This window comes from Mycteria americana, chromosome 19, assembly GCF_035582795.1.
Source record: "Mycteria americana isolate JAX WOST 10 ecotype Jacksonville Zoo and Gardens chromosome 19, USCA_MyAme_1.0, whole genome shotgun sequence".
Taxonomy (NCBI): Eukaryota; Metazoa; Chordata; class Aves; order Ciconiiformes; family Ciconiidae; genus Mycteria; species Mycteria americana.
Genome location: NC_134383.1, coordinates 441,894 through 469,082, shown reverse-complemented (window position 1 = coordinate 469,082; position 27,189 = coordinate 441,894). Strand labels below are relative to the sequence as shown.

Sequence of the window (27,189 nt, the reverse complement as noted above, 5' to 3'; positions counted from 1 at the left end):
GGGGGAGAATTTTAACTTGGATGAAAACCTTTCCCGTAGAAAAAAGTGAAAAGGAGCTGTTATTTTTGCTTCCCGGGTGCCTGTCTCCTCTCGAGAGCCGGGAAGGGATGGGGGAAACACCGTTCTGGCTGTGCCGCACCTTCCCCAGCCTTTCGGCTGGGTGTCACCCTGGCTGAAGGGCAGCAGTCTGTTGGGGGGTTGGGGGGGGGGACGGGACACTGGGCTTTGCGTTTTGGGGGGCTGCGGGGAAGATCGTGTGTAGGGCAGGAGCTGTGGGAAATGGGTACCACGGTGGGAACCGGGCCGGCGGCAGCTCCCAGCCCGCAGGGTGCTCAGTCAGCGGCACCCGAGCCCGGTGAGAGCGGGGCAGCCCCGGGGCTGCCCCCAGCCCTGCCCGCGGGAGCTGGGGGGGGGCACCGGCATCTCGGGATGCAGAGGCAGTCGCTCGTATTGATTTCTGGCTTATCTGACCCTTTAGCTGGAGGCAGCTCTTCCCTCAGCGTCTAACTAAACGCAACTTAAAGCAGCCCAGAAATGTATATCATCCTCCCCTTGCGTTAATTACGGCTGGCCCATGCATTATTTAGCGGGGTGGGAGCTGCTGCGGGTTGCCCCGGAGCGGGTGCCGAGACCAGCCGGCACGTGGGGGGGGGCCGAGGGCTCCGGCGGGTCCCGTGCCACCGACGCGGGCGTTGCTCTGGACGAGGCAGGGGACGCCAGCCGGCGGTGCCGCTCCGGCACGTCGGGCGGTGCAAACCGAGCCGGGAGGACAGCTCGCGTCGGGCCTCGCCGGCGGGAGGGGGGCTCGTCCAGCTGAGCCTGTCCAGAAGAAGACGGGAAGAAGATGGCAAAAGAAGGGACCCTGGTGATGAGGGGCTGAGTGGGGGATCCCCCACGGAGGAGCAGAGACGGGCGTCTCCCGAGGACGGCACTTGGGATGCCTTCCTCCTCCTTATCCCGTAGCGCAAGCGATGCACGGCGGGGTCCGCTCAGCCGGCTGAGCACCGAAGGCTCGGCCGCTGCCGGCACGGGCAGCTGCGCCGCATCCTCCTCCGGCTGGAGGTGGAAAGCAGCTCCCTAATTAGCACCTTTGTTGCTAAGTGAACGAAGCGGCCGTGCGTGGCGAGCTTCCCGCTAGCGACGCGCGTGTCGGGGAGGGGGCCATCAAACGCTGCCGCGCACAGTGCCCCGTTGCGCGGCCGCAGGTACCCGTGCGCCGGAGCCTGTCTGTTTGCCGCCCCGTGTCGGGCGGGCGTCGCAGGCCGAGGCCGGGAGGCAAACGGCGTTTGCTTTCCTCTCCTCCCGCCCGGCTTCGTTGGCGTGGACGTTTGGTGCCACCTGCAAATACGGTTGGGGGGGGCTGATAAGGATCGCTGACCTAGAGCGAGCGATGGGCGCCTTCTTCCTGCTAAAATTAATAGAAACCCGCATTGCATTCTGTTTGTACGGTCGGGCCGGGGGTCTCCCGGGTTGGACGTGCCCGGCTGCCAGTCCTCAGCACGGCGGCTTCTCGCATGGGCGTGCCACGAGTGCCGTTTGCATCCCCGGCGCTCTCGTGGATGAGCGTTTTCAGTCCCTGGCGTCAAACGCGCTCCGCAGGACCGAGCCTCTTTGGGCTTTGGTGCGGGGCGACGATTTTCCGCCCGACCGAAAAGACGGCGCGCGTGTGCGTGCAAGCGGGATTGCTTGCACGGGGTCGTGCCGTGCCGTGCCAGGGCTGGCTTCGCCATGAGCCGCCGTGGGAAGGGAGGCTCGCGGTGCTTCGCCGGCGCTCCTGCCCGCGCTGTGCACCGACTCCTTTTTCCTGCCGGCGTTTTGGGGGACTTCAGTCCTTCCTCGTCGGGCGTACCGCGTGGCAAAGGCATCGTTGTACGGGCTCTTTGTGCTGCGACGGCTCACGCAGAAACCACGTTTTCCGCATAAGTGAGCAGAGAGTGAGAGAAATGACAGCGGCGGCGACGCGAGAGCCCAGGCAGAGGCGAGCAGACAAAGAGCAGCCGGACACGGTGAGGCGTCCCCAGCTCAGAGCCTGGCCCCGGTCCCCCCGTGATGTCCCCGGTCCCCCATGGTGCTGTGGACCCCGCCAGTGCCCTGGTCCTGGGGGGGTCAGCAGGGGACGGCTCGGCGGGCAGGCGGGCGCTGGCCGGGGCCGGCAGTGCCACCGGTGCCCGGGGACCACGGCCGGGCGGCAAGGGCCCCGGGTTTGCTCCGTCGGGGCGTCGTGCCAGGCTGCAGCGGCGATGGCGGGGGCTGCTGCCGGGTCTTGCGTGTATCCAGACGCCTTCCCTCCTCTCTTCCAGCTAATTCACGGTTCGGGGCCAGGCGCGTACCAGGCACGGGGGTTTTTTCCTTCTTTACATACATTGGCTTAATCCTCGCGTCGGTCTGCAGCCCCTCGGTTTTCCCGTGGTGGGGTTTTTGTCACTGTTATTAACTAATGAGCTGATTCTTTTGCCATTTTTAAATAACTGTATTTTTCCTTCAATGCAAGAAAGGGAAAATGCCTTTTTTTAATAGCACAGCTCTCAAAAGTCGTTGAAGGCATGAATTTGCCATTCTTCCGCACAAATATGTGGATTACCACGCTTTTTATTACTAGGACTTGAATTGCTGAATCATGGAAGCGGGGTGATAGGAAATGTTTGCACACACGATGTTGGGAAAAAAAGGCTATTTTCAAAGCTGCTGTAGCGCGCTGGGGTGGTTTTTCTCCTCTCGCTACGACGTTGCGTGCCGTCTGTGGTACGGGACGCGTCTTGGTTCCCGGCGTCAGCCTCCGGTCGGGCTCGGGTGCGCAGCAGCCGTGCCTCCGGGGACCGTGGCTCCGCTGCTTCTCCCGGGCCACCCGGCCGTCCCCGACCTGCAGCCTCGGCAAAGCGCGGGCGTACCGCGTGCGCCGGGCGTCCTCCGCGTGCCGTCGCTCTCACCTCTTGCGACGAGGGTCGCTGCTGAGGCAGGTCTCCTGCTCCGGTCCGCGGTGCCTTTATTTTCAATTACCTTTGGTCACCTCTCCTACGGCGTCCGCCCCGTGCTGGCGGGGTCAGGCGTGAGTTAGCCGCAAGCGTCGCCGTGTTACAAGAAATAATGGGAGGGACGGTAACGATGGGTGTTAACGCCAGCCTCCCGCCGGTTTAGCAACAGCATCTCTCCTCTCTCCCCCAGAGTGAATAAGTCGTGAGCTTTGCCGGTCCGGGGCGTTCAGCCCCGCTAACGGCTCAGCTCTTGCCCGTCGAGATGCCGCGGCTGCTTGTGCCCTGGGTACCAGCCCCTCTCCGGGGCCGGGGGCTTTTCCACCGGGCTCCGCAGAGCGACAGCCCGCGGCGGCACGCGTTCAACAAGACCCCGCTTGGATTGCCAAATCCCTTTGATTCTGCCTGCGTCATCTGCCGCATCCTGGCTCCGCGTCCCGGGGTCGGGGTTTTATTATTTTATGGGTGCCGTAACGTTCGGAGCGTGTCACGCGGCGGTGGCCGGCGCGGTCTCCCCGCCGTCCTCCTCCTCCTCCTCCTCGGGATGCTCTTCAGCAGTAAACAGGGAGCCGTTGCGTGGCCAGAGCAGGCAGGCGGCTCTTGGCCCCCGGCTGCGTTTCGGAGCCAGAACGGCCCGTGTTTAGGGGTGCGTTTTGGAAAATACCTCATATTTGGGCTAAGGAGTAGTGGTTTTGCCGCGCTCAGTGCGTGCGGCTGATCGCATTCCCCTGCCCATATGAACTTGTGCCTTTTCGGCAGGAAGTAACGGCAGGGAAATAAGGGTGAAAAGCAACGTGTGTGTCTGCGCGCGAAGGTTCAGCTCTCCCTGGCGTCGCTGTCTCGCTCAGCCGCCTTCTCTGACGGCCGGGCAGCCTTTGAAAGGCCTGCGGAGAACCGAAGCGCCAGCAAACCGGGTGCAAACCCGGCCGCCCTTATCCACCGCCGCTCCGAGCTGATGGCCAGAAGTACGTGCTAGGGAGCGGGAACGGTGCGGGGAATAATTTTCACCCAGCAAATTATTGTTGTTGCAAGAGCAGATTTGAAATCTATTTAACTTTTCGGTGTCCCGTACCCCTTTAAACGTTCCAAGTCTATCCTCACTGATGGGTTACCTTTTCTTTCCCCGCGGGCTATAATTAGTGTCCTTTACACAGAATTGCCTTAGAATTGGATTTGAAGAAGATAAGAATCAAATTACCAGTATTTATCTTGTAAATTCCAAAAGATCTACTGAGAGGCACTGCATAAAGAGGATTTTGAACATTTTGTGCTCTGAAGGTGCAAACCTCCCGTAGCTCCCGGGATGCCCTCGAGCCCTCTGCACGTGGGACGTGGCCGGAGGTGCCAGGAGGGAGAGGGCGGCTCCTTCCCCCGCCGAAACGCCGCTCGCCGGCTGGGAAGGCGGCTCGCCGGGAAAGAGGCGCCGAAACGGGTGCGTTGCCATCGCCTGCTGGATGGCGACTGGGTTTCTGGGAAGCGGGGCAGGCTCGGAGCGGGTGGCGGCGGGCTGGCCGCTGCAATGCCTGCGGGAGGGCGGTTGCCTCCTGGTTTTGCTCTTGGGCCGCAGGGGCTGAATCGGGGCGAGCGTCCCCTCCGCCCCGCTGGGTTTTGCCGGTCCGAGGGAGGTAACCGGGCGCAGGATGGCGGCGTTACCTCGGGCCGGGCGTACAAAACGGCCTGACTTTGGGCTTTGCTTCCGCGGCCGGTCCCAGGCGGGCTGGAGAAGAAAAGCCTTCGACGGGCAGCCTCTCCCCCTCTTCTCCAGGCTCCCGCCCGGCTTCCCTCCCCGCTCTGCCGGGCGGCTCTCGGATGACAAGGCAAGTTGAGCACCAGAAATGGATGGAGGTAATTTCGGTGGGCTCTGTTTTGACAGAAATTAAGCATCTGAATTTAAATTAAGGAGATGGAGAGCCCGGGCAGCTGAGACTATATTTTCATAGCGTAAACAGTTGCGGAAGAAGATTAATAGCATCTGTGTAAACACTCCGTCGCGGCGGCGAGGCTTTTTTTAATAGTTGGAAAATACTGGGGACGGCTAGAGGCAAGAGACGCCGTACCTCCGCTCCTGCTCGCCTGCGGCACGGCGCGGCCGAGCCCTCCGCTCGCCGTCAGCCTCCCCGTCCATCCCCCGGTAAATATTTCAGCCGCCTCAGCCCCGCTCTCCCTTCTCGCAGTAAATTACATATTAAAGTAGCCTGGTAACTGAGCACCGGTTGCCGCGCGATAAGCTCCGGGAAATCGATATGTTTGCCATGTGCCTGCTTGTTTATGACACCTGCCTGCAGAGCAGTTGAGCAATGCTCCGCGCGCCGGGCCGCGCCGCGGGGGCTCGCCGCCTCCCGAGACCCAGCCTCTCTCGCGGCAGAGGCTGCGGCGGCACCTTCTGCCTCCCGCTCCCCGAGCGCGGCGGCGCTGCCCAGAGCCGCCCGGCAGCGTCCCGCCGCAGCGGGTGAAATACCGCCGGCGGCGATGTTTGACGAGACGGGGCACGGGGAGGCTGGCGGGATGGGGGACCGGGTCGCGTCTTCGCCCGTCTTCGGGGCTTTTCCCGGCCCCGCTGCGGGTTTCTGCTCCGCTTCCGTCAGTCGCCTCCCCGGAGCGGGCACGGGAGCGGAGCCCGGGGGTTGAAACGCTCGCGTGCGCGCGCGGGAAGGGCAGGAGCCCCGTGGCGACGCGTTACGGGAGCGGGTTGGCATCTTGGGAGCGCCGCGCCGCGGGGACCCCTGCCTCGGCCGTGCCTGGCGCGTCCCCCCTGCGCCGGCGGGGCTTCGGGGTGGGAGCGGTCGGTTTTTTCTTAAATCTCCGCTTAGCAAGCTGCGGTAATTGACCTTTTGACCCAGATATGAAGTTGGGAGGTAAAAGACACGGCTTGCAAGATTTTTGTCAAACTGTTGGCCTCTCGCAAGATTAACTCGGAGATAATAGTAATTATAAACAGATTATAGCGGGTCCGACCGATAGCGAACTTTACCTCCTGCCTAAAAGCTGAAGGTCGGCGTTTTACTGCAGCAAAGATAACCGCTGCGGGTTTTCACGCCGTCGCGAGCCAGCAAACGTCCCCGTACGTAGGAAATCCCTGAGCTGAGCGAGCGGCTTCCACGGGGTGGAAAAGGGACCCACGGGGCGGTTCAGGGCATCGCCCGAGCGCGGGGCTTCGCGACGCTCGGTGCCGTAGGTGCCGCGGTGCAGGCTGTCTCCCCGGGTGCCGTGCCCGCGCCCCGGGACGGCGGCTCCCTCGAGGCGCTCGGGTCGGGAGGAGCGAGCGCAGGGGGGTAGCGCCCCACTCCGAAAAGGCGCTTTCTCTTCGCCTAGCTTTTAATTGCTTGCTTTCACTTTTTATGTATAAAAGATTGTCCATTTAATTAACTCGAGACTGCAATTTCAAAAACGCTAATGCTTTACACATGACGGCTCTTAAAATAAAAGTAGCGCTCCAGTATTGCGCCGTGCTTCCTTCGCCTCCGCGTTAGCCTCTTGCGGGTTATTTTGGGGAGAAACGATGCCCCCGGCAGCCCCCGCTTCTGGAATAGGAGTCAACGAGGCTTGGGGCGTCGGGTCCTGGGTTTACCTTGCTAGCGTCGCGGGGCTCAATCGCTTCCTTTCACGAAGCCGGCGATTCCATCCGCGTCCTTGTCTTTCCCCGGGCGCCACGTGTTCATCCCCGGCCAACGACGCCGTGAGCCGTGGCATCTCCTCTCCTGAGGCCGGAGCAGGCGGGTCGGCATTGCCCACCGCCTGGGGACAGCCCGGTACGTGCCCGGTGCGGCACGGGTGCCGGCCGGGGTCTGCCCCGGGCGCTCGGCGAGCAGGGGTGGAGGGATGGGGGTTTGGTTTCTGCAGCGCCGGCGAGCAGGTTTCATTTCTGCCAGCCTCCCTCAAACCCACGCTAGCCTTCGGGTTCCCTTTTTTTACCTTTTTTGTTAACGGAGCTGCTTTAGAATGCATGGTCTGGGCACAGGGCGCATCCTCGCCGCGACCCCTTGCTTCCAACGCCCCTGAGGGCCTTTCAGGGGCTGTCGGCTTTCACCGCGCATCTTTAACCTGTACCGAACGGGCGGAGCGGGGACGCCCCAAAGGCCGGCGAAGTGGACGGCGGCACGGTCGGCCCAGGCGGCGTATCCGAAATCTGCCTGCCCTCGCTGGTGCGATACCCCGGGGTACCCTCGCCGGGGCCCCTGCCCCGCGCGCAGCCCGGTAGCACCGCGGAGCCCCGGAGCCGGCCCTTCCGCGCTCCTCTTGCTCTCCGAGGGGGTTTCGCGGCCGGCTCTGGGGAAAACCCCCGTTTTTCCCTCCCCTCCGCGTGAACGCGTGCCTCTCCCCCGGGCCGGAGCAGGGAAACCTGGTGGGAACTTTGAGGCGAGTCGCTGGGTTTGTTGTTAAAAACCTGCACGCACACCACCCCCCCTCTCCCCCCCCCCCTTTTTTTTGTAGCTTAGAAACCTCTCTTTGTGGCAGAAGGCTGGGAGGGTTTGAATACCACATACAGGCGTAGGAGGCTGACTGAGACCATACGGCTTTATCATTCATTAATTCCTGCGCTCATTCATCCCCCTATTTAAACTTCTCTGTAAAGACGGGAGCTACAGATGGTCTTTTGGTACCCGCTTTAGCCTGCAGACCTTGGCCCCGACAAAGGGGTACAGAGGGAGCAGCAGAGTGTACAAAATATTTCCAACCATTAGAAATCGAGGTCTCATTCACCGGCGGCTCCTGTTTTGAAAGGGAATTTATGCGAGAGCATCATAACCCGCCGAACGGGCCATTGCCAAGAGCCGGGCTTAATTGAGGGGCGAGCGTTAGCCGCGGTTCTGCTGGCCGTAATTGTGCTTTAGAAATCGGAGGAGCAGCGGCGTTTCTTTAGCTGCGTCCTTGCCTTTGTGTTGCGTAACGTAAAACTCTGCTTGCTCCCCCGACGGACCGGCTCCCTGGCTGACAAAGGGACACGAAGATCGCTTTTTTTGCCCGCGTTAATTCGATGCCGCATCGCTGTTATCGTTTTTCTTTAAGAATTTGTTACCGTTACGGCCCCCCGGGCACGACACCGCATCTCTGCACGGGAAACCGTAACCCGCAGCGTGCTTAGCGGGGACGCGGCGCTTCGGGCGTCCCGCGGTACCTCGGGCTGGCCGGCGATTTTCCTCCTTGCTTTTCGCTTGTGCCGCGGCCGCCGCGTTCCCGATGCATTCAGGTGTTGGGCTTACGTGCGGTGGCGGTGACGCGGGCGGTGCTCGGAGCGCTGCCGGCCGCTGCCCCGCCTGCCCGCGGCCAGGCCGCCGTGGGTGATACGAGTCCCGCGGGATGCGCGGGGCTCGCGTCGTCCCCGTGCTCGCTTTTCCCCCCGAGGCTCGCAGGGAGGTGCCGGGGGCTGCAGGGGCGCGCCCCACGCGCGGCCGCATCCCCCCGGGGTGCTGGGTGGCCCGAGGGCGGCCCCCCCGTCCGCGCGGACGGTTTGCACGGCTTGTGCCCGGCTGCGGCGAGGAATGCGTCCCCCCGGCGCAGGATACGGCCGGGAAACCTGGCTGACGTAAACATCCTCCTCCCGTGGCTACCGGCCGAGCGAACGGGGCTTCGGCCGGCAGCTCCTGCCTGCTCCCCAGCCCGCGCGCTGGGGGAAAGGGCTTTGGCGTCTGCTGGCGCGGCGAAGGCGGTCAGACCCCGGGAAGGCTCCCCCGCTCCCGGCATCGCGGGGGATTTGGGGGGATTGCAGCGGCACCCCTCGGCAGAGGAGGTCTCGCCGGCTTTTGGGGAGCTGCTGGGGGGAACGCGGGGCGTTTCCTGAACGAGAAGCCTCGCTGCCTGCTGCCCGGGGGCCCTGAGACCCCCCCCCGCGCCGGGCGCGCCCCATCCTTTCCGCGGGAAAGTGGGGACCAAAAGTTTTCTCGAGGAAAAACCGAATTCCGCAATCTTGTTTTTACACATGCTGTGCTTAAATATTAACACCAATTGAGCAAATTGCCTTTTAACTGTCTTTATTTGCTTTCATTAACGGTATAATTTAAAAGCTCCCGAATTTGCATGGAACCTGTTGTGCACGTTGGGGAGGGGGCTGAGGCTGCTCGTAAATTAATTAATCGTGAGCAAGCCTCCTCGCAGAGGTCCCGAAGCGCCAGGACGGCTCAGCAACGCCCGGGCTCCTCGGTTCGGGACGCCGCGTACTTTTGGCCGGGGCCGGGGGGAGCGCAGCGTGTCGTCAGGGCTGGCGGCCCGCTCGTAACTTGGCTCACCCGGAAGGTATTTATTTATTTTTCAGCAAAACATGTTGTAGGCTGAGCAAAACTAATTACGCCAGAGCTGAAGGCAGCGCTCCTCCTATTAACGCGCCAGCGTTTACGCTGATGCAGAGAGCAAAAAAATAAAGGAGGGAGTCGCCGGCCTCGTCCCCCCGTCCCCCGGTGCGGGGTCCCGGGGCACGGCGCTGCCCGCAGCCTGCCTGCAGCCTGCCCGCAGCCAGCGACATCTGCCCGCATTGTTCTGCCGTGAGATGACGAGCTTCCAGCGTGATTTCAGCCAGCGGCCCGCTCGCTCGCCTCCGTGCAGATGTTTGTGCGGTTTCGGGAGCGAAGCCAACCCGGACGCCGCGAAGGCGACGCAGGCAGCCCCGCGTGCCGCGCCGTGCCGCGCCGACGGCTCCGCCGGGACTCGGTCTGCGCGAGCTCTTTTGACACCTCCCGCTTCCACCGTCCTTCCCCAAAAATAAGTTTTCCATAGGAGGGTTTTGCTGGCGGCTGGACAGCGATGGCCTCGGGCCAAGCCCTGCTCCCCCCTCCATCCCAGCCGCCCGCTCGGACGCTGCCCCGCTCCGACCGTGCCCCGTTCTCCCCCCCGCCGCTCGCGCCTCCCTTGTTTTTAGCGGCAGTAAACGGTGCCTCTGAAGCGCTGATAATAAGCGTTTTGCGTCTCCGCCCCGGGAGCTCGGGTGGAAAACCGGGCGGTTTGCACAAAGGTGAAAGCGCTCGTCGTTCTCCGGGACGGCTCTCCCCGCGTTCCCGGGATCCCCGCGTCGTCGGAGCGTCCCGGGAGGGCGCTTGGCGTTTTCACGAGGAGGGAAAGGGCGGGGAGAAACACCCATTTCTGCCTGGTGCTTCTGGTTTTAGAATACGTTTCTCGCTCGTGCATTTGCAGGGGGTACAGCTGGGACCCTGGGGCTTTGGGGAGCCGGTTGCGCCCGGCGCCCAGGCTCCCGCTCCTGCCCGGTAACCCCAGCCCACGCAAACTAAGAACCAGCCGGACGCCTCCGTGCCGTCGCACCCATGGGCAGCCTTGCGTCACCGGCAGTAGCACCCGTACCCCCTCTGCCCGGCGCGGGCCCCTCCGCAGGAGCCCTGCGGCGACGCTCCCCGGCTGGATCCCGGTTGTCGATGCCGATACCGGATGAAGGCCAGCCGTGCCGGGGCTTGGTGCGCCCGGCTCGCCGTCCCTGGCTGCGGCGGCTCCGAGTCGCTCCCCTTGCTGCCACCTCCTTGCCCTGGGCTCTTTGGGCTCTCACCAAAGCCCAGCGCGGTTCGGGTACGTTAATTTACTGGCTTGACAAGGTGCGTAATGTTCGTCTCCCGGCTTCTAATTGGAAATAATTAGTTCTTTGTCAGCCCCGGGAGCTCCTGAGGAAGCGGCGCGGAGCCGGGCGAAGGCAGCGGCGCTGGCGGAGGGCAGGAGGAGACCGGGCTGCGGCCGGGAGAAGCCTTTCTGGAGAATCCTTGCGGAGCGCGGTGTTTTCAGCCCGTCTGAGGGCATCTCTGTGCCGGCGAGGGGCTGCGTCACAGCTGAGTATTACGGTTTCATTAATCAAAGACACTTCCACTGCCCCTTTACAGCAACACAACTGCTGCGGCTGTCCCTGGCTGACAGCTCCCTAATTCATCTTCCCGGGGAAGGCGGGGGGACCTGCTGCTGCTCGCCGCTCCCGCCGCGCGGGCTGCAGCCGTCGCCTCTTTTCGGTGTCGCCGGCGCGCGCGAGGTTCGGCCCCGGTGCTCGGCAGGGTTCTACAGGGCGGCGAGCGTCGTCCCTTGGCTCCCGCCCCTGCGCGACACCCTAAGCAGAAACGCGGGGCCTGCCCGTTTGCAGGAGGAGGGTTTGGCCGTCGCTGGCCCTCGTCCCGAGGCAGGGAGGGTGCCGCGCCGTGTGCGAATACGTACTTAAAGGGGGGACTTTGAGTAGCTCTCGGTCCCCGCGCGTCCCTCCCGAACTTTGCGAGCGCAGCTGGTGGGGGGACGCTTCGGGAGGCTCTCCGGGACTCGGCGAGCCACGGGCGGACGGTTTGCACGGCAGCAAAGGCGAGACCCCCGGCCGGGCTCGTGCACGCGCCGCCGCAGCGGGGAACGCTTGAGGTTCTTCCCCTCCCCGACCGAGGGAGGCATCTCTGCCGATGCCCGAAGTCCGGGCGTGAAACGCGGTCGCAGCCGACGGTCGCGTCCCGGGAGCCCGCGGCCTGAACCCGCCCTGCGGGAGGGCACGCGACGGCGCGCGGAGCCGGGCGGCGGCAGGCTGGAGTTGGGCAGCCTTCGTTCTCGCCGCAAACCCACGATGTTTTGGAGTCGCTAATAATAAGAAAGCGTTTTCATCAAAGCGCTTTATTCGTCTGTGTGCTGACATCTGGAGAGCGGAGATAGATATTTTCCTTAAGACTGTATTTCCAAGCCACGAGCTCTTCCCTGGCTGTTAATTAATCCTTTGTAGTTTAGCGACTGATGAAATCATGACTCTATGAAATTTTAATCCTTGCGCTGTATAGGCACAACTGACATTATCAGAGGACCCCAGGTGTGTGCTTGAAATTAGTTTGTTGAATCGCTTGCATATTTGATTACCTTATAAAACTCCTCGGGATCCGGGCCGCTCGCTGGAAAGACGGCGTTTGCCTGTCGCTTGCGCCCGTTCCCGGCTCCGTCCCTGACGGGACAGAGCAGCCGAGCTTCCGCGCCCCAGCTTCTGCTGTGGGTTTGTGTCACCCAGCGCGAGGGACCCAAAGGAGCTGGCCGGGAGGGGAGGTGGGTGCGGAAATACCTGCACCCGGGGAGGAGGAGGAGGAGGAGACGCGGGGGAAGACGCGGCGCTGGGGCTCGAGGGAGAAGGGGCTGCCGTGCAAAACTCGCGGGGAAAATCGAACTGGGCGTAGCGCTGGTGTCAGGCCGTCGGAGGGGGACGACGCGGGGGTGTCCCCTCCCGCCCCGCTCCCCGGAGCGGAGCTCAGCGCAGGGACGGGGCTGCCGGGCTCATCCCAGCGGGTACCACCCTGTTTCGGAGGCGCGTCCGGCCCCGTCCCTGCGGTCAGGCCGCTGAAGAGAGCGGAAATTAAAAAAAATATCCCCGTACCCTAAAACTCTCCCCCGTATTTAGGTGGTTCTTTGCTCCGGCATCCCGGTGGCGTCTCCGCTCTCCCCTGTCTCCTCGCTTTCGGCTCCCTGGGGACTTTTGCCATCTCCTCGGGGCCCCGGGAGCTGCGGGCTCCCTCTTCCCCGGGGAGCACCAGGACGATGCTGCCTGGACCGTCCCGGCACCCCTCCCGGCACCTCCCCGCAAAGCGTCCGACGCGCCGTGCCGAGCCGAACGCTTTCCCCGTGTCCTAACCATCCCTTAAGGTCAGGAGGAACGAGCGGCCGAGGCCGGCGCTTCGGCGTTCGCGGACCGCTGGCGCTCCAACGGCGCACGTGCTGCTAAGCAAACCAGATGATGAATATATTTTTAAACTTGGAATCCGTGAACCGCTTATTATTTCTGAATTAGGAATCAAAACATCTGAATGATCACGCCGCCGCTGCGGCAGATGTACTCGGCGCTAAGGTCGCTTTGCTTTTTTGTCGCGATTTCGTATTATTTTTGAGAACCGGTTCCCCCAGCGCTCTGCCTGACGCCTCTGACGCCCGCGTCGTCTTTGCTCAGCGTAGCGGTCGCGGTGGGTGCGACGCCCAGCGCAGCCCCGAGGGTCCGCGCCACCCAGGGGAGCGAACGCTCTTCTCTTCGCCTTCCGTACGTCAGTGTCACCAGATGCCCGAAGAATGGGGATGATGATTTTGGACGGCTGAATTAGCGCCGGTTATTCTAAGCGGGGCTGCGTGCGTCGCGATGCCTTAACCCCTCGGTGCCCGCGCTCCAGCCCGCCGACGAAAGCGTGACATCGTGGAACTTTTTGCATCGGTCTCGGGCGTCGGCGGTGGTGCGGCAGGGACGCGGGGGCCTTCCCTGGGCCAGCAGCAGCTGCCGCCGCCCGGCGCCGTCGCTCGGTGGCCCTTCGGTGCCGCCAGCATCGTGCCGCGGCTGCGTCCCAAATACCCTTCTGAGAGCCGAGGCGGGCAGATCCGCCCGGGGCTGGTCCGGCCGCAGCGACGGGAGGTGTTTCCCGCTGCCGGCTTTGCCGTCCCGGATAAGTCCGATGGCTTCCCGTCCGCGCTCATCCCATCCAGCACGCGCCCGTGGACCCCCTCGCTCGGGCGGGCAGAGGCGCACGGAGGGGAGCGCGGGGGGGGATAAGGCTCCGTCCCGGGAACCCCACGCAATAGCGAATATCGACCGAATAACGCTGGGCTGAGCCCGAGGCATTGGGTCAAAGAAAAATAATAATAATCTCTGCGCTGCCCCGTTTGCCGTGGCCGGTTCCCCCTGTCCCAGCCCGGGGGGCTGTCGGGGGGAGCTGGTGCCCGCGCGTGCCGTGCCCGGCCCGACGGTAAATTCGGAGATTCGCCGCCCGTTTGCAGCCTTTCTCCGCGTCTGCGTACGGGCAGGGTCTAAAGGAGGATTGAAAGCGTGCTTTTGGCGTTTTGTGCTTGTTTTTTAACGTGAGGTGAGGCGAGACAGCAGGGATCCTTTCCTCCGCTTCTCGGGAAGGGGGAAGCGTTGGCATCCCGGTAAAGCGACGTCAGGGCACGGCATCTGCTTCAAGCTCACGAATTAGCTCATGGTAAATGTAAATACTGTACGGGCAGGGAGCCCTGGTGCTCTCTGTTGGCAGCTATCCCCTCCCCCCCCTTGTTTTCTAAACTTCAGAAATAGTAAAATCTTTATTTCCAGCTCCTGTGAGATTTATTTAATTTTTTTTTTAGGAGCAGTGCTGGTTTGAGGGCAGTTGTTGGGTGGTTTGTTTAGGTTTTTTTTTTTTTCCCCCCCCTTCTTAATTTATTAAACCGAAAGGAAGGTCTCGGCTCCCTTCCCCCTTCCCCGTGCCCTTAATAGCTCTCCCTGCTATTTTAATCCATCGGGCCGGGAGAGGAGGGCAGAGCGGTGGCTGCGCAGGAGCCGAGCTCCCCAGCAGCGCGGCCGGCGCGAGCAGCTCGAGCGGTCCCATGTCACCGAGCGTCGTAAATAACCGTGGCGGGGGGGAAAATCACCCTCTCCGCCGCGCGGATGTAAAACTCTTATCGCAGGACGTCTAACGCGGTTTTTGCAGGCGGCTTGCTGCCCGCTGACCTTGGCTTTCCACGGGATCGCCGCTGCAAGCGAGACGTGGCACCGCCGCCTCTATCTTGATAAAATAGATCAGGGGATGAATTGATTTTTCATATCGATTTACCCGGGCGAGGGAGGCGCGGGTGGAAATCAGGCGGCGGGGAGGGTTTTTTGGGGATTGCTTAACCCGCTCGCGCTGGGGACGCGAAGCCGCGCCGGTCCCGGTTTGCCCGCCCGGGGTTTGGTGCCCGCGCGTCGTGCGCGCCGCGGCAGGGACGTGGCGGCCGGCCCTCCGATGGGGCGGCGCGGTTATAGCCCGGCATAAATAAAATCGGAAGGCTCCTATAAAACTCTGTTATTGCTGCGGCACAAAGTTAGAACCGCTTGAGGTTTTCTGCTCCCTGGCTCTCGCGCGCGGCAATGAATATTTTATAGGAAAGGAAATACTTAGCGTCTGAATCTTTTTATAGCGCTGCTGCTCCCGGGGCGGCGACCCGCCCCTCGCGCGCCCGCCTGCCGCAGCCCCCTCGCCCTTCGCGGCTCCGCGTCCCCAGGAAACGCAGCCGGCCCGGGGTCTCGACCCGTCGCGCGGGCACCGGGGCGCGAGCGAAACCGCCGCCGAATTCGCGCGGGCAGATTTCTTTCTGCGCCTGGCGCGGCGCGGCTCTTCGCGTTGCGCTAACGCGTGGTTTTGTCTGGCTCTTAGCTTATTAGGGCTGCGAGGCTTTGCTTACGTCGCGCCCGCCTCGCGATTCCCCCGCTGCGTTCGCGCCGGCCGCCGAAACGGGGATCGGGAGGGCCGCGGGCAGCCGCGCGCGCGCGCGCCTCCGAAGGCCGTTGGCGCCGATCCGCCGAGGCCGGGCCGCGTGGCAGGGGTGCGGAGCCGTCCGTCCCCGCCCGGAGCCGCGTATTCCCCCCCGGGAAGGGCTCTGCTCCGGGCTCTGCCTCGGAGTTCGCTGCTTCAACAGGTATCGGGCACGGCCCTGCCGCGGTAGGGCCTTTCCCGGGCAATCGGGGGCTTTTCTGCCCTTGCCCGGTAGCCGGTGGCCCTGCCAGGCTGCGCCCCAGCCCGGAGATGACAAAGTGCCCTTTAGTTAATTGCAGCACGGATCGCCTGGAGTTAAAAGTTCTGATTTATACGACTATGGCTCTAACTGCTCAATAACACGGGCCCGTAATCTACTTTCATTTCAAACAGAAGGGTGATTTATGGGGCAGCATGCCGCTTTAGCTCAGAAATGAGGTGTTCAACATATGCTCTGTTGACATAAATTTGGAATTTATCGCTCCTGTCAAAACTGCCTGTTGGACAAAGGTGCGCATTAAGGCAATAAATGGCTCGGAATAGTTTTCTGTCAAATTTCCTAACCATTGTATTCACTCTGTTTGAGGGGGAAAAATATACGCTTAAAAGTAATCAAACGGCCAAAAGCCATGCGTCTTGCTTGGCGCGGAGGGGAGGGGGTCTCCTCCCCGCTTCCCAAAAGCGGCGGTGGGGAGGGGCCGGGCGACCAGGGCTCCTTGAATAAAGGCAGCAGAAGGCGGCTTCGCGCGGGTTTGGGGGCGGGCGGCGCAGGAGTTTGCTCGCGGTGGCGGTGGGCCGCTCGCGGTGGTCCTTCGGTACCGGGGCTGTGCCGGTCCCCGCGCCCCCGGCTGCTCGGCCGAGCCCCGGCGTCCCCCAGGATGCTCCAGAGCCCCCGCGTCCTCCGGGAGCGGGCAGCGGCGTTTGCCACCGATCCCGGCCTTTTCACACAAAGCACCCTGTGGGGAAAACTCATAATTTTTACACCGCGCGGTCTCGCTGGAGTCGCCGTCCCTTTGAAGTGCTTTTTGCGGGGCATTTACAGGCCTTTTTAATTACCGGCAGCTTGCGAGGGGCCAGCCTCCCGCCCGGCTTTTGTTTGCCGGCGCTGGGTGGGGAGGGGGTAGCACCCCACGGTCGGTTTATGTCCCGCCTGGGGAGCCCTTCGCCAAACCTCCGCGCCGGCAAAGGGGCTGGCTCGGGGCTGGCTCGGGAAGGTCGGTCCCGGCCCCGGGGTGCCTCGCCGCGAGCATCCTCGCCGCCCTGGCGAACCTCCGTGCCGGAGCATCCTCCGGCGATATCTCGCAACCTGGAGGCTCCGGCCGGCTTCGTGTTTCTGTGCGCCTCGAGCGTCGCGTCGAGCAGGAACGGCAGAGGAAAACCGTCTTTTCAAAATGAAAAAAAAAAAAAAAAAAAAAAAGGCTCTTTTCCCGATTGCCGCTGCTCTGCATCCCCCGAGCATCTTCTCGGCCGAGTTGCTCGTAGGGACCTTCCAGGAGAAGGGGACTATGCGGAGCGTAACGTCAGCGTCAGACTGAAATCAGAAAGCCTAGTTTATCTTTCTGCGCTCGAGTTTGGGCAGCGTTGCCGAGAAGCGATGTATTTTAACGTCCTTAACTTCTCCCCCCCGCCCCCCCTTTCTAGAGGCACAACTTTAGAAGCACGTATTGATCTTTCCCCTCAGATCTTAACAGCCTGAGCAGCCGTAATACCTTGCTTACATCTGCCAGGTCTTTGTGCAGTTTTGCAACATCTCCTTAATCCGGCGAGCAGAAATAGAACATTTCAATCATATTTTGCTACCGGGGAACCGAGCAGATAAAGCGCTTTAAGACCTTGTTGAAAGGGACCGCGCAAGATGGCGAGCGATAAGATCGTCCCGTAAGCAGGCGCCGAATGGAAAACTTTTGTTGCCGCTGAAATTTGTTGATAGTGATATTGCAAATGAATTACTCGGCGAGCACCCCAGCGCCTCAGAACGGCGAGGAGGTTACGCGACCGGGGGAAGCGGCAGCGCCGGAGCGGGGCGGAGACGCGGCTTTCCGGGGAGCCCTGGCGCCGGCGGGATCGGCGGGCTCCCTGCTCCCCTGTTCGCCCCTCCCCGTGCTGGGGAGGGGGGGAGAGGAGCCCGTGTCCGCACGCCCGTTTCTCGGACCGTGCCTGGCATCGAGTGCTGTCGTCCGTCTCGCGGGGGCGAGGAGCAATGGGAAGGTGGTCTCCATTCGACCCGGGTTGCCCTGGCTTTTGGGGGTCCGCGCTGGGAGCAAGCTTGGGTTGGCTGTTGTTTCTGTAGGCTTGGGCCACGCGGAGAAAGGAAACTTGTCCGTTTGTTTCTGCTCTGTTTCTTGAGACTCACTTGAAAAAAAAAAAAGGAAAAAAAATCCAAGTTTTACTCAAGCTAATTAACCAATTGCACTTCGATTCACCGAAAAGGAGCCCTAGGCTCCAAGAGGGAGGGCTGCGAGGCTGGCACGGGGGATGCTGCGCTCCTCCTCACCGAGGGGTTTAAACCCGGCGTTACGGGAGGAGGGAGCTCAGCCCGAGCCGGGGAAGTGTGACAGGCACGTCCCTAATTAAAAATGCAAAACGAGAAGGTTGTCACTTATTTAGCTGACTTCTTGGCAGCAGGAGTCTGTCAGGAGGCTGGCGGTGTATTTATTTTTGCAAGGCGGATAAATCCTTTGGATTGTAAACCTTCTTGGCCTGAATTCGTGCATGACTCTTAATCCTCCGCTATGACACAGTGAATTCAGGACAAGCCTGATTAATAATTACATTATACAGCAAAGTTGAGAGTTGAAATCAACTCCTGCTCTTTTCCTCTCCGCTCCCTTTCCGCTCCGCGGCGTTTGCTCGCTGCCGAGCGTCGCGGGGGCTCCTCCCGCGTTGCCGCTCAGCATCCCTGCAAAGCGGGACGCGGGGCGGGACGTGGGGCGGGACGCGGGGCCGGCTGCTGCGCCCGGGACGGGGCTCTGTGCGCCGTGGGGCAGGGGAAGCTCTGGGGCTCCGGGCTCCCCGCAGCTGCGAGGAACGCTCCGGCTAGGGCTGGGTGGGGCAGCAGCTTCACGCCAGTAAAACTTAGGCCGATGGAAACGGGAAATAAATAGGAAATAGGAAATAAAGCTCACGCCGAGCCGCATCTCCCCCCGCCCTAGCCCGCGCGCAGAAGGCGAGCGGTCCCTGCGCGGCCGGGGCCGAGCCCTCCCGCAGGAGCGGCAGAGGGAGGAGGTTCGGCGTCCGGCCCCGGACAAGACCGTTTCTGTTTTGTCTTTGGCAACAAGGCAATAAAAATACCCTGGTCTCGCTGCGGAGCGATGATAAATGGTGGATGCGATCAGAGGTCGGCACGTAGCGATTTGCCGCGTTACTCCTCCAACACACACAAATACTTCTCTGTTTACGGCATCCGATTTTGAAACGCTGCACGTGCTCCTGTCGGGGCCCTCCCGGCCGTCGGTACGCGCGGTTCGCGTGAAGCGAGGCGCGGCTGGCGGGCAGCAGCCAGCGCGCGTGGCTGCAAGCGTTTGCGACTCGGGGGCTTTGTAGCAACGCCGCCGCCGAGCGCGGAGCCGGCTCGCTTTGCAAAAGCATCCGTTTGTCACCGGCCGACGGGGCGAAATCAAGCGCCTAGCGCCCGTTCCAGGCGCTTCGGGTGCTGCGCGACGCCCCTCCGCGCGCCCGGGGCTGTCCGGGGGGAGCCGGCCTCGGGACGCTCCGGCGTGTCGAGGCGCGGGGCTGGGCGGTGGCCGGCCCTAAAGCGGGGGGGGGCGGCTTTGGGAGGGGTTGTCCCCGGGTGGCAGTGACAGCTCCGGCAGCGAGGTGGAGGTCGGGCGGTTGGCGGGGACCCGGACAAGCCCCCGTGCAGATGCCGCCTGCGGAAGGTTGTTCCGCGTGATAGGGAGCTCCAGCCTGCTTCGGGTCGCCCGCTCCCCGGAGACGGCGCGTCGACGTCGGCGTGGCCCAGGGAGGGAAATAACGCGGGCTTGGCCGCCGGGCCGCCCGCGGTGGCAAAGCGGGGGGAGGTGCTGCCACCCCCACCCCTGCTCCCCGGGACGCTGGGGGACGCTCGGCCCCTCGGCGCGGCGCGGGATGGGCGACGCGGCTCTGCCGCCGGGTCGGGAGGTTGTGCAATGCCGCCCGGGCGTAGCTTCGGTCGTGCCTCGTGGTGCCAGGAAACGGTGAGTGGCACGTTTCCTGTTTGCGAGCTGGTGGTTAAGGCTTTTGCTTGTGATTTGTGTCACGCTGAATTTGGGTGGAAATTGGGATTCGGTTAGAAACGCACACAAACAACCTCTTAAATTTTTGTTTTTGAGCACGGTACCCTTTGCAAAAGCGCTCCCTGCGTAGGGAAGAAGTTTGCCAACGCGTACTTTGCGTTAAGTCGAGAGTTGAGATTCGTTGGGTTTATTAAGAGAACCCAGCTTAACAAACGTGAATCAGGAGAAGGTAACCTCACCGGTCCCGGGGCGTCGCGCCGGAGCTCCCGTTCCCGCCCTTCCTATAGGGCTTCTCAACCCAGAACCCATTTGGGCGACGCGTAGGTTGCGTGAAACGCCGGGCAGCTTCCCGGCACGGCTTCGGAGACCTTTTCCCCCGCGCGCAGGAGGACTAACCCCTCTCTCTTCTCCCCTAGGAAGCTGCACAGCGGGATGAAGACTTACGGATGCGAGCTGTGCGGGAAGCGGTTCCTGGACAGCTTGCGGCTGCGAATGCACTTACTGGCTCACTCAGGTGGGTCGGGAGCGGGGTGCGCGGGGCGGGGCGGGGCGGGGGGATGCTCTCTGTGCCACCCCGAGACGCTGCGGCCGCCCGGCTCGCGCCTCGCCTGGAGGAGATGCGTGCGGAGCTGGCTGTAGCCTTCCCCGGGCCGCGCAGCGCAAACTGGTTCTCCGGTGCCCGGTAATTTGATTTATTTAAATTTTCTTTTTTGGAGTTTGTTTTCAGTTCCTTAATTAGGGAAATATTTTTCCGGGCTGAGCGGCTCGGAATAACAAACTCCACATACCACGCGGCTCCTTGTCGTCCAGCCCTGCTCGTAGCGCGAGCGTCGCCGTCGCTTTGGCTCCCGTGCGCGTCCCGGCACCGCGGTCCTGGCGTACAGGCGCCCGCCGCAGTTTCATTAGCAAAGCTGCTGCGGAACGAGGCGTTCGCTGCCTAATGAATCTAACTAGCAGGTTCGCATGTCGCAGGCCCTTTAATTAAATAGATAGGGAAGGGCTGGAACGCCGCGCTGGTGGGAAGGCTTGTGCTCTGCAAGTCAATGTGGGCCGGTGTTCCTGTCGGGCACGCAGCCCCTTCTACAGCTGGGGGTTTAATGTGGAAAAACAAAATATGCAGGAGGCCACGGGACCCCGTGCTCGAACGCAGGTGGGAGTCTTTGTCCCGCTCGTTTGAGGGCAAGTCGCTTGGGGCGGCAGGTACTGCGGCCAAAGCTGTGCTCGTGGCTAGCTTCGCAAGGACGCTAGATTATATTTTGCGTTTTTTAATGTATCGTTATCTATTTTTGGTTTTCCCCTACATCCGTGTTTCTTTTTCCCCCTCCGCCCCCTGTCCACGCCGAGGGGCGCGGGGCAGGGACGGGCCTTGCCCGTACCCGAGGGAGCGGCGCGGGGCTGCCGGCCCCACGCTCCTGGCCGGGCGCCGGGTTCTGCTTTTCGGGGCGTTGGAGCTGGCCCCGACCCCGTCCCCACCTTGCCGCTTTCGGGGCCGGGCACCGGCTCCCCAGGGCGCCCGCAGGCAGCGGCGGGTTGCTGGGGCTGCTCCCCGGATGCCGGTGTGTCCCCCGACCCTGGGATGCGGGATGCCGGTGCGTCCCCAGCACCGGGGCACGGATGCCGGTCCCCCCCGGCGCCGGGGCGCGGGATGCTGGTCCCCGGGATGCTGGTCCCCCCCCTCCGGCGCTGGCGCACGCGGCTCGTGTTTGTTATGGTCGCTTTGGCTCGCGGCCCGTCCCTGGCGGGCGGCCAGCTTTGTGGGTACAGTATGTACAGTGAACGCCGAGCCAAGCTTGTCATTGCGCAGGATTAATTATTATTTTATTTTTTATTTTTTCTAAAAAGCCGGCGAGGGCGGGGGGGGCGGGGAGAGCTCTGCCCTGCGCTCGCAAACAGCCGCCGCGAATTCCAGCGCTGTTATTTATTAAAGCAGGAGACCTTTGCACCTCTCCCCTCGCCTCCCCCCTCCGCCGGCCCGGGATGAAGCGAGGTGGTGCCGGAGCTGCGGCACGAGGGCTTGTTTTCGGCGCGGCGGCGCTCCGAAGGCGGCTTGCCTCCGCGCCGATGGGCGATGGTTTACTTGGGAGTTTGCCCCGTGGGAGAGCATCACGGTGGGACGGCTTGTGTCCCCCGGCACCCCCCCCCCGGCATCCCCCCCCCCCCCAGCATCCCCCCCCCGGCATCCCCCGGTGCCGAAGGCAGCAAATGCTGGGTTTAACGGAGGCCGGCGTCTCGGAGTTCCCTAACCGAGCGTTTGTGGGAGATGCCTGATGGTAAAGGTGCATTTAAATTAAGGACGAAACGGGGGCCCGGCCCTCGGGGGGTTGCTGTGCCCCCGCGGCGCGGCGTTGTCGCGGCAGCCTCGCAGGTGCAAGGTAAATACTCGGCTGAGCGTTTACCCTCCGATATCAAGCGTAAATACAAAGCCCTTAATGCCGCGCAAAGCCTTTCCCTACGTGCTGCCCGGCACCGCCTGCTCCGGCCCGCGGACGCGCTCCCAAAAACCGGTAAAGACGGCGTTAAGGGTTGCCCCTCTCCCAGGAAAACGAGTTCCAGGGACAGCCAGGAGGGAAACCCGGCTCGCGGGCGCTAGGCTTGGGCGCGGGGAGGCTGGTCCCGGCGCCACCGCGCGCGTGGCCGGCCTCCTCGCCGCAGCCGGTTTTTGGTGGGCACGCTCGCTCGCATCCTGGGATGGCGGTTACCGCGTCACCCCTTTTGATGTGGGCTTCCTCCCCGGGAGAGAGGAAAGCAGATCTGCGCCTCTCCCTCCGGCAGGGCCCTCCGCGTGGAGACGGCTGCCGTCGCCCTGCTCCGCTCCGGGCCGCGAACGGGGCCGACAGCGCGCAGGGATGCCGGTGGGCAGCGTGCGGGCAGCGCGCCCGCAGCCCCCTGCCCCGTGGGCCAGCGGCTTTCCTCCCCGCCCAAGTACGCTCAATTCGCCCTGCGTCGTGGGAGGGGGGGACGAAGCACCGGGGTCCCGCCGGGCGGCGGGAGCGGGATGCGACGTGCCCGTGGGGCCGGTGGTCCGCGGCGGCGAAGCCACCTGGCTGGAGGGAGGGAAGGGCACGTCCTCGCCTCCCCCCACCCCGTTTTCAGGGCTCGCCCGCCGCCGCCGCCGTCGGCCTCTCCAGCGAGCGTCCCCCCTTCTCCCCGGGCACCCGCGGCGTTGTCTCCCGCGGGTGCCGGGAGGTGATGTGCCGGAGGCGGGGGTGACGGCGGCTGCGCCCCCCTCGCCCCCGGCCGGTCCCCGCGGCGGCTCCCCGGGGCCGCCGCCGCCCCCCCGCCCCGGCTGGCCGGCGTCCCGCGCTCGGTCCCGGGTGATGTCAGCGGCCTGCCGGCAGGTCTGGATGTTCTGCCAGCGTTCCCGCGTTTATGATCATCCGCAGATGTGCATCCAAGAACACACTGTACCCACAGCAGAAATTAATGCAGGCTTGACTGCCGGCCAAGCCGCGCACACGGGGGAGAGGAAGAAAGAAAACAAAAACTGTTTAATGCTGTTTATAAATTATACACTGGCTGATGAAAAATACATTTCTCTCGCCCCCCCCCCCATCCTCTCTGCCTCGAGAGCCTGAGCCGAGACCAGAAGAATATGGTTTGCTTTTTAGCTCCTGTTTTGGCTGGGTTCCTGGACCCGGCCGCTGGGTCCGAGCCAGCTGCTTTCTCCCCCCCGCCCACCCTTACCTGATGAAATACATTTATTTTTCACCCGCCGCCACCTCTCCCCGCTCCCCTCCTTCGGCCGCCCCTTGCTGCTGAAGGTGGGGTGCGGAGCCGGGCGCCGGGACCCCTCCACCGAGCCGCACGCGTCCGCTGCGCGTCCCTCCGTGTCACTGCCGCTAAACGGACGCGGCCATCGCCGCCCACCCGCTTCCCCCAGCTTCGTGCCGGGGGGGGAACTTCCCAAACTTCCCCCGAGGTCGCGGTGCTGGAGACCCCCCTCCCCTGGGACGGGGGGGTAACGGGGGCGAGAGCCCCCCCATCCCTCCCCGCCCCTCCCCGCGCGCTCGCCAGCCATTTACGCGGCTTTTGTGTTGGGGGTTTTTTTTGTTGGTTTTTTTTTTTAATACCGCTAATGTTTATCATTTGCCCAACAGGCTTGACAGATTTTGTTTCCTGTCGAGCGGCGCGGCTGCGAAGCCCCCCCGGTTGCCAAGGAGCCGCCTCCCCGCACCGTCACGGCCTGATTTGGTATTCCGCGCGGCGCCCCGCCGCATTTCTGTATGCAAGACAAAGTGTTTTGATGGAGGACGATTGCAGGAGTGTCTGGAGGCTGTTTGGAGTTTTATGGGCTGTGCAGTACGCGCCGTGCTCGCTCGCCGCGCGGGGCTGCCGGGGCTTTGGATGGGGTCTGTCGTTTTTTCCCCGCCGAGAGGAGGCTGCCGGAGAGAGCAGCGCTCGCAGGGCGCAGGAGAGGGGGGCGTTATGTAAGGACCTGCCTCGTTTTGCTCCCGAGCTAAAAATCCGGGGGTTTTGACGTATTTTTTCGGTCAGCGCGCGGACGCCCCCCGCTCTACCCCTCGCCGCGCGGCGTGGGAGCGGGCGCTGCCGGCTGGCGAAGGTCGGGTGCCGATGGTGGCTCTCCCCGCCTCGCCCAGCCCCGCGTCCCCGCTCCGGCGTCCCGGCTGCCTTCCCGATCGTGCGGGGCGGCCGCGAGGCGCTGCCGGAGCATCCCGCCCGCGAGAGCCGGCCGGGCTCGCCCGCGTGGCGCTGGGGCGGGAGAACCGGCGAAGCCCCCGGGCCTGGGGCCGGTCCCCCTCCCGGCGGGGAGGGAGGCGGGGGGCGACGGCCCAGCAGCGGGCGCGGGCCGGGCTCGTCCCGTCTGCCGGCGTCGGCGTCGGCCCTCCTCGCCTTCCGAAGGCCTCGCCTCGCTCTTTTCCTTGCGGGCGCCGGTTGCCTTGTGGTGGCCCTTTGGGGAGAAAGGAGGCGAGGCCGTCAGCCGCTCGGCGTCCGAGCCCGCTCCGCAGCCCTGCCTGCTCTCGGCCCTCCGTGGGTCGCTCCGAGGTATTTTCTCAGCGCAGGGATTTTCACGACCGTCTCTTCCGCTTGGGCGAAACGGGGGAGAAGGGAAATAATAATAATAACAGCAATAATAAAAATCAAAAAGCAGCCTGATGCGGGCAAAAGAAGAAAACAAGAGAATGGGGTAGAGAACAGGCTAAATTTAAAATTGTAATTGGCTGACTTCCACAGGCTTGCGGGTGTTTTAATGACTCATAATAACTTCATTTAAAACCAGCTGAGCAGAAAATAGATTGGAGAGGAGCCTCAGGCCATTATGGATTTGGTTTTTTTTGACAAGCTCTGTTTTCGGCAGCCAGGAAGGCACTCGCGGAGGGCTCGGCTGCTTCGCTCTCCCGAGTTGGTGGTCTGCCCGACAGAGATTGTATAGAAACCGGGGCCGGCTCTTTTTTTTTTTTTTTTCCTTTTTTTTTTTTTCCCCCTGATTAAAAATAGATGCCTTGAGGTATTATTTTAGCATCACTGTGGTTTGGTGCTTTTTTTCCTTTGCACTTTTGATGTGGTAAATGGAACATAAATAAAATTGTTTTTGAAATTACTGAATTAATTAGGTAGTAAAGCGACGACAGTGCATAAATTTACTTGGCAATTTTTTTTTAATCCATATTTCCCCCACCACCACCACCACCTTCTTGCCAATTACAGCCTGTTAATAATGCAGAATCCCAAATTTTTATTAATCCCCTGTGCTGGGGGAGGGAGGGGAATAGACCTCGCATCGTACCGGCGGGGCCGTCGTGCCGAAGCCGCGGTGGGGAAGGGCCGGGGCATCGCTGCCACCGGCCGTCCTCCCCCACCGCCCTCCTCCCCGCGCGGCCGCAGGAAATCTCCGATTTCCCATCCTTCCCCTCCTCTACCCATCCTCCGCGGGAGGAGGATGCTCGCGGCTCCTCTTTTTCTTTTTCCCTTATTTTTTCCCGGGCTACGGCTGGCGTTTTCGGAGCGCCCCTCCCCGCGGCCTCTCGGCCCCCGGCCCCACGAAAGTTCGTCTCGCAGCCAGGGCCGGGGGCGCGGGCGGGGGCAAGCGATGGGTCAGCAAGCGGCGAAACGGGTCGGGAACGGCGGAGCGGGCTGCGCTCCTCTGCGGGCAGAGCGGTGGGAAGCCGGAGCCGTCGGGCGGCCGCGGCCCCGCCGTTACGGCAAAGGGCGGCCGCTCGTAGCCGGTTTGGGACCTTCTCCCGCTTCCTACCGTCCGAAGCGCTAGAACCGGAGAGCCTGCTTCTCGTCCCCAGTAAAGTAATTCAAGTGAATGGGCGTGGGGAGGCACCGTGGGGGCGATAGCAGCTAAAACTAGACGAGCTCTGCGTTGAGACCCACCCAGCTAAGCCTGGCTTTAGGGGAGGGAGCCGGCAGCCCCTGCCTGCGGCTGCCGAGCTGAGCTCGCGGGGATGCTCGCGGGGATGCTCGCCGTGACCCTTTCGAGCATCCCATTTCCGAGAGCTGCTCTAAACCCCGGCCGCGCTGCCCGTCCGGGCCAGCGTGGGGCCGTCCCCTTGCGTTTGGGCAATTAAATAAGCTGAGGCCTGCCCCTCCTTATCGCTTCGCTTCGGGGGCACCGCGGTCCCCGGGCAGCGCTGACCTTGCCGGGGGGGCACGCCGGGGCGGCGATGACTGTGCAGATAGCGCCGGACGGAAAAAGCGGCGGCTCCTCGGCCGTTCGCACCAGCCCCTCGCCGCAGGGACCTTTATTAGGCAGGAGCTATAAATTTGCTCGCGCGGATATAAATGTACGGCAGGGAGGTCGGTGCCAACCGCGAGGCTCGCGCCGAAACGCGGCTGATACTTGGCAGCACGCGGAGTCCCGTCCCGTCGGGAAGATCATCCGGAGATATCTATATACTGTAGGCGATAGGAGGCACTCGCTAAAAATACCCTCCCCAGACTCGGGCGTACGTTTGCAGAGGCTAATCGTTTCTATGGGTGTCGTTTAAAGCGCAGGAAAAAAGCGCGAGGGAGAGAAGAAAGCCCTGACGCGGGCTCTGGATGTGCTGCTTTCAAATACGTCCTGCTCCCTTTAATAACAAACATCGAGCCGCGGTGGTTTTTTTTCTGAGCCCTGTTATAATAAGCTCAGATGTTGGATGACATTTTTCCCGGTGACTCACATAGTAAAATTAACCTTGAACTATTTACATATTCAATCGCCGTCCTCCCTCCTCCTCCTCCTCCTCCTCCTCCCCTCTCCGCGAGCGTGTGTACATTACAGGAATCCTGGCTCCGTATCAGTTTTTGTTTTGCTGATGAGAAAAAAAAAAAAAGGAAAAAAAATTCCCCCGCCTGGAGTACACATCTACTTGAGGGAAAGAACACGCAGTCCTGGCCTTTGGAAATTGGCAGGCGGCGTGCTGTTCCCGCGCTGATAAGAGGTACTGTAAATAAAACTGTACGGCAGCGCCTGCTGTAAAATGCCCCGCGTCTGTACTCATTGTTCTGACAGCTCCGGCTTTTTTTGGGTCCGCTGTTTTGGTACACGCTGTGCTTCCTTATGTAAGCGAGCGCGCCCAGCTCCTCCCGGCGTTCGCCCTGTTTATTTTCGCCTCGCCAGGAATTTTTTTCTGGCCCCCCCGGCCAGATGCCGGCCGCCCTTGCCCTTCCTCGCCACGCCTCGGCGGGCTCCGGCCGCGCCACGCTCGGCTCCCGGGGCGCGGGGCAGCGGCGGCGATCGCGGCGCCTGCGTCCCCACGCGGGAAGGGGGAAAGAAAAAGCGAACCCCGCGTTTAGCGCTGCCCCGTCGCGTCCCGCCCCGCGGGCGCGGCGAGCCCCCCGGAGCGCGGCGTCCCCCGGCACGGCCGCAGCGGCTCT

General features: G+C 62.8%; 1 protein-coding gene across 11 annotated transcripts in view; it reads left to right on the top strand.

Moving 5' to 3' along the window:
• The window catches only part of ZBTB16 (zinc finger and BTB domain containing 16), an 80,871-nt gene that overhangs the window by 32,317 nt on the left and 21,365 nt on the right, over window positions 1-27,189 (top strand). For 7 of the 11 annotated variants that reach the window (XM_075521015.1, XM_075521024.1, XM_075521020.1 and 4 more), the window contains one exon: window positions 19,782-19,879. The exons of 3 other annotated variants lie outside the window; for them this stretch is intronic. In XM_075521015.1, the coding sequence (XP_075377130.1) occupies window positions 19,782-19,879 (98 nt within the window). Of the gene's footprint in view, window positions 1-19,781; window positions 19,880-23,462; window positions 23,858-27,189 lie in introns of those variants that run through there. One more of the 11 variants, XM_075521026.1, reaches the window with a different exon arrangement.